Source organism: Ranitomeya imitator, chromosome 4 (genome assembly GCF_032444005.1).
Source record: "Ranitomeya imitator isolate aRanImi1 chromosome 4, aRanImi1.pri, whole genome shotgun sequence".
NCBI classification, from domain to species: Eukaryota; Metazoa; Chordata; class Amphibia; order Anura; family Dendrobatidae; genus Ranitomeya; species Ranitomeya imitator.
In genome coordinates, this window is record NC_091285.1 from 314284037 (window position 1) to 314292742 (window position 8706).

Here is an 8706-nt window from a genome sequence, read left to right on the forward strand (position 1 = left end):
GCTCTGCAAATAACTTTTGGCTAACCTCTGCACTAATCCGTACCTCCCACTCCCTACTCCAAGACTTCCCCCGCGTTGGGCCAATCCTCTGGAATGCTCTACCCCAAGATATTAGTACCATCCACAATTTGCATAGTTTTAGGCACTCGCTCAAAACACATTTGTTCAAAGCGGCCTACCACGTTTACTAAACTAATCAAAGTCATTTTATGTTTGTGTGTGTAGCCCATTCGCTATCTCCATCTATCCCCCACCCCCTAAAGATGGCTGGACCATCATTGTAAATACATCATTGTAAATACACACCTGTACTTTGTATCTCCCCCACCTCATTGTAGATTGTAAGCTCTCACGAGCAGGGTCGTCTTATTTCGCTTTAATTATTGTATTGTTAACGTTGCTACTTATGACTGTTGTGTTTGATACTGTTAAACTGTAAAGCGCTGCGGAATATGTTGGCGCTATATAAATAAAGATTATTATTATTACTCTATTGCGGTCAGTCTCCTAAGCCACAGACCAGTATAGGCTTTCATCTTATGAGATTTCAGTGCACCCACATAGATGGCGTGAAGATGTCATTGCGCTGCGCAGCCTCTGAAGGTCCACTTTAAAAAAACAGAAGAAAAGATAGAGATTGCAGTGCCGAGTATCGGGATTAGGAGAGTATAACCTTCATACTATGTACAGAGGGAGCTGTATGTATCACCTGACAGGTGCCCTTTAATGTATTTTGGTAATTACATAGTGGAAGGTGTATTTTTAGTGTTTGCATAATGTATTTTGTACTCACTATATAGTGATAATTGAGCTTTCCATTGTGTAGCCATATTATTTTGGCTTTGTTTAGTGGTAATTTTGATAATAATCTTTTTTCGTATAGTGTGTTATATGGTTAGCAACAGTGGTATACTGTAACTATATATGTATAGATAATCCTTTATGTGGCGGGGGGTCATATGGGGAGACATGTAGTTTGGGCCCCTGATCTTTTAGGATCTTACCAACGCTGATGATGTGAACCTTCCAGAGTAAAAAGGGGCCTGCTAAAAAAAAACAAACATGTGGTACTTGCTTTTTTTTTTCCAATGGTAGTCTACAGGTGACATTAACAACTGTACGACAGTGAACCAAAGGTGTAGATATAACATGGTATGGGCAGAGCATTATAGTGGCTTACACTTGATGAGGCTTTATGGCATCAGGGTTCACAAAGTAAGAACAAACTATATGGCAGTGGCCACAGCTCAGAAACGTTGGAATCCAATATGTGCATGACTCACAGCAGATGAGGTACAAGAACTATGCGCTTCAAGAAGCCCACAGAGTTCAGCTGGAATAGCAGAAGCAACCGTTACAGAAAAGAATGCAGTCTCTAAGCTACATATTGATTCAGCACTTGGCTTTTTATATAGCTTTCACTGAGCGTAATGTAGGATCCCCACAAAGGCACTGCCACAGCTTCTTGGCAGAGGGAATGCAGGATCCTTCTTCTTTCTTTTTTTTTTCTCTTTGTCAGAAAGGATGGAATCCCATCTATCACATCAAATAAAAGGCCTTCATTAGACAGAGCAAGAATCTACAACAGGCAGCATTTCCTCTCTTGGACCAGACTAAGATGCCTCCCCAGTGATCCTACTCCTTGTCTGGAGGACCATCTCAAGGGATTGACAGACCTTAAAGGGAACCTGTCATGTTGAAAATGGTATCTAATCTGTAGGCAGGATGGCATACACCAGGAGGAGCAGATATACATTTTTGGGAAAAGACTCAGTAAAACTCATTTCATGCATTGAAATCCTGGCTGTCTGTATATAGTCCAGCGGGCGATCCTTCTAGTGATTGCAGTTGTCCCTGTAAGAATGTACATGCAGAGATAGCAGTCAATCACTAGTAGGACCGCCAACTGGACTCATACATACAAACACCAGGGATTTCAAATGAACCCATTACAAGTTATACTGAATCTATTACTGTACACCTAAATATCATTCTGCTCCGCTTCTGTCCACAGATCGGACTTCATGTACGTGACAGGTTCCCTTTAAAGAGCAGATCTGCAAAATCAGTGACAGAAGACAGGGGTATAAATGTTGGCTTTTTGTTGGTGAAAATGGAAGGCTGAATACTGGTTTCTATGGGTAACAAGACACGATTTCTCAGACAGTTCTGATAAATGAGGCCTTACATGTTTACTGCAGAACTGGGATATCGACCACTAGGGAATCTGCACTAAGCGTTCACATGGGCTGAGTCTAAGAACAAAACACGGCAACTAGAATATAATGCCCAATTCTGTGACCACTAATCATTATTGCAATAGCCCCCAAACAGGGAAGCCGAATGTCCCTTATGCCATGTAAGATCGACACATATAGGGAGAAAAGCTTTCTAGAAATCAGGATGCCCGCTACACCTTCCATGTACTCCTACCGCGAATGTGGATGAAGAGATGCGGGATGACGTTCTTACAATTTAGTGTATGCATCACATGAACAGGTTTCATTCATCGTTGGCCAAGATGCAATACCCCTAGGGTTCTTTCCGAATCAAACTCTCAACCTAGACAGTAGTCTGGATCACCAGAGAGAAAACATGCAATACAAGGTACAGCACAGCGAGTGCGAATGAGGGTTAACACTACTGCACACAGGTGTAAAGACAGACTAGGACAAGCTGTATATCTGAAAGCTATATCCTAACATAACCTTTTCACTATTATCTACTGCAGTGTGGCCAGGAAACTGCATTTATTACATTGCTGCGGATTTCAGGCCAATCCCCGGTAAGAAAACATACCCTGAAGGTTATAATAGAGATCTGCAGAAAGGTCAATACCCTGATATAATGATACTACAGGAATGACTCCATGTACAGCTGAGGTCACACCATGTTTACGGCTTAGGTCTGAAGGATACATAGATATCACGTGATGGACTCATAGGTTTCTGTGGGAGAAATCTATGCCTCAGGTGTCTGTGTGTGTTCATCTGTTTCCTTCTTGAAACAATGTTTTTCCATACAGTAAACAAATAGATGTGTTACAATGTATTTTTTCAAGACATAAGCCATGCAATTGCAGATTTCTCTACACAAAGCAGAATATGACTTGGGGTGAGAAAAAAATTACGGTACACAAAAGGATAGAGCAAAACATGTACAGTATGTGTAAGACAAGGCTGTGTCAGCGGTGTGCAAAGAACAGGCTGCAGGAATATGTATTCTGCTGAGGGTTCCTGCAGATCCGCGCCAGGCAAACACAGACCTGCAACCCCACACATTGATTACTGGATCACTACGGCTCGGAGAGGAATAATATCATTAGCTGGTATTAGGGGATAGCTATTTACTCAGCTCACACTATACTGTAATGTACAAAACGGAGATGTGAACTACGGCTGCACGGATGGATGGATAAATAAAGATAGATAGATAGATAGATAGATAGATAGATAGATAGAGGACTTTGGGCAGCACAGTGGCTCAGTGGATAGCACTGCAGCCTTGCAGCGCTGGAGTCCGTGGGTTTTCCTCCGAGTTCTCCGGTTTCCTCCCACATTCCAAAGACATACTGATAGGGAATTTAGATTGTGAGCCCCATCGGGGACAGTGATGATAATGTGTGCAATGTGCGCTGTGGAATATGTAGCGTTATATAAAAATAAAGATTATTCTTTCTTATTATTAGATACGATGCTGGTAGGGAAGGATCAGAAGTCACATCTTCATCTAGGTCACCGCCATCTGCATGCAGACACTGAGGTCCTTCTGTTTCAGGCTAGAACAGAGCAGGATTCTTGGCGACATGAATGCAGGCAATGTCCCAGTGGTGTCTGATGTCAGTAGTGCAGCGCTGACAGTATCTCTGATAGCCCTCCCAGTGTCAGGGCATTGCTCCCGGATCAGCCCTCCAGCCCTGGCACATGTCCACTATTTATACTCCAGCAGCACGCCATTTACTGACCGCCGTTCCCGCAAGACTACATAGAAATGGAGCAGAGCTCAGTTTGTCACACGCAGCATCTGCTCGTATGATGACTGTAGGCTTATCTGCGGGTCTATAGAAAATCACAATGACAGTCAGCACAACTACGTGGGCATTTATCTATCAGATCCACAGCTTTCTCACTGCCACATAACCTCACTGGAATGGAGAATATCTCTGTCCCCAGTCCCTGGCAGCACTGCTAGAGGGGCACAAATGGCTGTGACCACGCACTGGAGCACAGGACATCAGTGGTCACTGCGGTCATGGATAGAGCCGTGTGTTTATCCAACAGCACAACTGGATACACATGACAGTCTGTAATGCCTGCACTGCCAGCCTGGACCACACACTGCACTGTACTGCCAGCCTGGACCACACACTGCACTGTACTGCCAGCCTGTACAACACACTGCAGTGCACTGCCAGCCTGGACCACACACTGCACTGTACTGCCAGCCTGTACAACACACTGCAGTGCACTGCCAGCCTGGACCACACACTGCACTGTACTGCCAGCCTGTACAACACACTGCAGTGCACTGCCAGCCTGGACCACACACTGCACTGTACTGCCAGCCTGTACGACACACTGCACTGTACTGCCAGCCTGGACCACACACTGCACTGTACTGCCAGCCTGTACAACACACTGCAGTGCACTGCCAGCCTGGACCACACACTGCACTGTACTAACAGCCTGTACAACACACTGCACTGCACTGCCAGCCTGGACTACACACTACACTGTACTGCCAGCCTGTACGACACACTGCAAAGTACTGCCAGCCTGGACCACACACTGCACTGCACTGCCAGCCTGGACCACACACTGCACTGTACTAAAAGCCTGGACCAAACACTGCACTGCCAGCCTTTACCACACACTGCAGTGCACTGCCAGCCTGGACCACACTGCACTGTACTGCAAGCCTGTACCACACACACTGCACTGCCAGCCTGGACCACACCACACACTGCAAGCCTGTACAACACTGCACTGCAAGTTACACCACACTGCACTGCCAGCCTAGACCACACTGCATTGCACTGCCTGCTTACATCGCACACAGCGCTGCCAGCCTGTACTACATTACACTGCTAGCTTACACAACACACTGTGCTGCCAGCCTGTACCACATTGCACTGCCAGTTTGTATCACACACTGCACTGCCAGCCTGTACCACACTGCATTGCTAGCTTACGTTATAGACTGCACTGCCAGCCTATACACACTGCACTGCCAGCCTGTACCACACACTGCTACCATGTACTGCCCTGCAACCATGTACCTCACACAGACACTGGCACTGTCAGCCTGCACCACACTGTAGTGCCCTGCCAGGATGCACTACACATACACTGCACGGTCAGCCTGCACCACACTGTACTGCCCTACATTATCGAACAGCCCTGCAGACCATTCCTCCCCTGCACACCCCACATTAGCGCCCACAGCCTCCTTACATTGTCCGCCTCCCCATGGTCACCGGAGAACGGCTGCTCCCCGCTCTCCCCGACTGTCGCCATCTTCGTGCTGTTACAGACTGAGAGTGAGAGGAGACGGTGGAGGACGGCCCCCACAACCAGCAAACCATTACCACAGCCTGCTGCTCCTCCCCTACCTGCTGCCTGCCATGGCTGTTAACCGTGTGTGGACCTGCAGGACAGAGGAAATCCAGCAGCCACCCACTGCACTAGTGACCCCTCTCTGCCTGCCACCTCCATACTGTCCATCTTCCCTCTAAATACAAGCCTGCAGCTTTGTGTGACTGCCTGGCATAGCATGGGTGGGGGAACATGGCAGCACCGCACTGCTGGATCCTGGGAGCTTCTGTAGGGACACAGCTAAGGCAATGGAGAGAGAGAGTTCTGTAGAAAGACCCCATATTGCCGGGCCCCTAAACCCCCACTTGACTTTTGACATCTGTGCTGCTCCCCACTCCCTTGGAAGAACAGATGTTTCTATGGAATATTATCTTCTGTAGTGAACTGTAAGAAAAAGCCGCCTTACCCTTATAAGACCACTGTCCATTCACCAAATGTCCCCAAAGGCATATCAGATCCTGCATATGTGGACCCCATACCCGAATGTCACCCCAACTGCCGAAATGACGAGGAGTGGCATCTGTTGTCATCTATCACCAAAAGGTTTCTTTTCTTGTCCATGAACGAGTCATTATAAAATGACACGTTATCCTCATTATTAATGAGCCCTGCGTTCTAGGGCCAAAGTGTTATTACTGATAAAAGTAATATTACTAATATTATGTGACAGGAGTAACATTACCTGGCTCATTCCTTTTGTGCCCCTCTGCGGTAAATCCGTCATTTCCGGGTCCTCACTCTGTTCTTGTTACATGGTCCCTCATCCAGCATGAATGTTAGCGCTATGTAAACTAATGAATGAATAAAATAATATTACTTGGACCAGAATGGCTCTTTAAAGGGAATCTGTCACCTCATTTTGGCCCTATAAACTGTGGCCACCGCCAGTAGGGGCTTATCTACAGCATTCTGTAATACTGTAGATAAACCCCCCATGTAACCTGAAAGATGAGAAAAAGAGGTTAGATTATACTCACCCAGGGGCGGTCCGGGTCCGATGGGTGTCGCAGGTCTGGTGCCTGTCATCTTCATACAATGTCGTCATCCTCCTTGCTTCTGTCGCGGCTCCTGTGCAGGTGTAATTCTCTGCCCTGTTGAGGGCAAAGTCCTGCAGTGCGCAGCGCCCAGGAAAGGTCAGAGAGGCCCAGCGACAGAAGCAAGGAGGATGACGACATCGCATGAAGATGGAAGGTGCCGGACCCAGACCTGCGACGCCCATCGGACCCAAACTGCACTGAACCGCCCCTGGGTGAGTATAATCCGACTTGTTTTTCTTATCTTTCAGGTTACATCGGGGGCTTATCTACAGCATTACAAAATGTTGTAGATAAGCCCCTGAAGGCGGTGGCCGCAGTTTATAGGGCCAAAATGAGGTGACAGATTCCCTTTAACAAAATGACAATTCATGAATATTCATGCACAAGGTGTGCCCACTAGAGCCGTGGGGCACTCAGACCGGGTCAGACGGTTCTTAAAGGGGTGCTTGTCGCGGCAGCAGTGACCCGGTCCATGGCCCTGGGCGTCCAATAAAATGATGAAATGAAATGGAAGGGGAAATAAAGTTTATGGGGAATTGTTTGTGATGCCATCTGTGGTACTCGGCTAGGGATGGCCGGCGCTGCTTAAAGAGACCGCTGGGGCTGATGGTGATGCAGCAGAGTTGGTACAGCTCTCCAAAGGTAGAGCTTAGCACCAGGGCAGTGATGGAGTTAAAGGTGATGATGGATGTTGTGGTGCAGGGCAGGTGACGCAGTAATAATTCAGAGGACACAGCAGGGTGCAGTTTCCATGATTTTACTCATAGTTCTTAGATGCAGTCCCCAGCCAGGGTGTTGTGTCCTCCGGGTCTGTGGTCCAGCCAGCTCTCAGGTAATTTGGGTGCACTTTGCCAGGACCCCGTTCTTATGTTCCTTTCCTGGCCATCTCTCTGCGCCTTTACACACAGTGTCCCCAGCCAGCAGCCGCGGATCTTGTCGGGCGATGTCTCTCTAGTCCCATTGATTATTGTGGCTGCCTTTTCAGCGAATATGTGTGGATCTGGCTGTGACACGTACAGATACCACAGCCTCCGGCTGGCTAGCTGAGCCTTGTAGTTCTCCACTAGTCTTGGGGGCCGGTCCCTCCACCTAGCGATGGTCAGTGTGGATGTGGGCCCCAAGGGTGGATTTCTCACTATAAGTGCCCCTAGGACCCCTTCTTTCTCTCTCACTTTCTCTGTCTTCTGAGGCTGGGACCAGCTCCTCACTGCTCAAGTCCCCAGCTCCAACTGTCTCTCATGTCTGCTCTGCTTCACTTCTCCCTACAGAGTACAGACTGACTAACTTTCTAGACCTTTCCTGACTCCTCCCTCTTGTTTCCATAACAACTCTATTCTCTCCACCCACACCCTCTACCTAGTAACTCCCTCCAGACTGGATTGAGGCCATCCTCCCATGGGGTACGCCCAGATGCCCTGACTGGAGTGGTGTGGTGTTGGATGCTGGTGTTAGAGTCCTGGGTAGTGCCCCCTCTTTACGTGAGAGTGGGATACCACACCTCTTGATGAGGTGCAGTACCTCTGTGGCGACTGAACCCTCAGGGGCGCCACACACAGATTTGCCTTACAGAGGTTGTCCATTCTTACACACATTTTTCAAGCAGTAGGTATAATTTCAAAATAATAAAATGGGACTTGCTTGCTGTAACTCCCATAGTAACATAGTAACATAGTAACATAGTAACATAGTTAGTAAGGCCGAAAAAAAGACATTTGTCCATCCAGTCCAGCCTATATTCCATCATAATAAATCCCCAGATCTACGTCCTTCTACAGAACCTAATAATTGTATGATACAATATTGTTCTGCTCCAGGAAGACATCCAGGCCTCTCTTGAACCCCTCGACTGAGTTCGCCATCACCACCTCCTCAGGCAAGCAATTCCAGATTCTCACTGCCCTAACAGTAAAGAATCCTCTTCTATGTTGGTGGAAAAACCTTCTCTCCTCCAGACGCAAAGAATGCCCCCTTGTGCCCCTCACCTTCCTTGGTATAAACAGATCCTCAGCGAGATATTTGTATTGTCCCCTTATATACTTATACATGGTGATTAGATCGCCCCTCAGTCGTCTTTT

The 8706-nt window shown here is 47.5% G+C and overlaps 1 protein-coding gene across 1 annotated transcript in view; it reads right to left on the reverse strand.

The window, feature by feature from the left end:
- CTTNBP2 (cortactin binding protein 2) overlaps positions 1 to 5555 on the reverse strand; it is a 223242-nt gene extending 217687 nt beyond the window's left edge. The window contains exon 1 of the mRNA XM_069764853.1: positions 5454 to 5555. Coding sequence (XP_069620954.1) covers positions 5454 to 5516 — 63 coding nt within the window. The 5' untranslated portion in view covers positions 5517 to 5555. The remainder of the gene's footprint in view (positions 1 to 5453) is intronic.
- Between the last annotated feature and the right edge of the window lie 3151 nt (positions 5556 to 8706).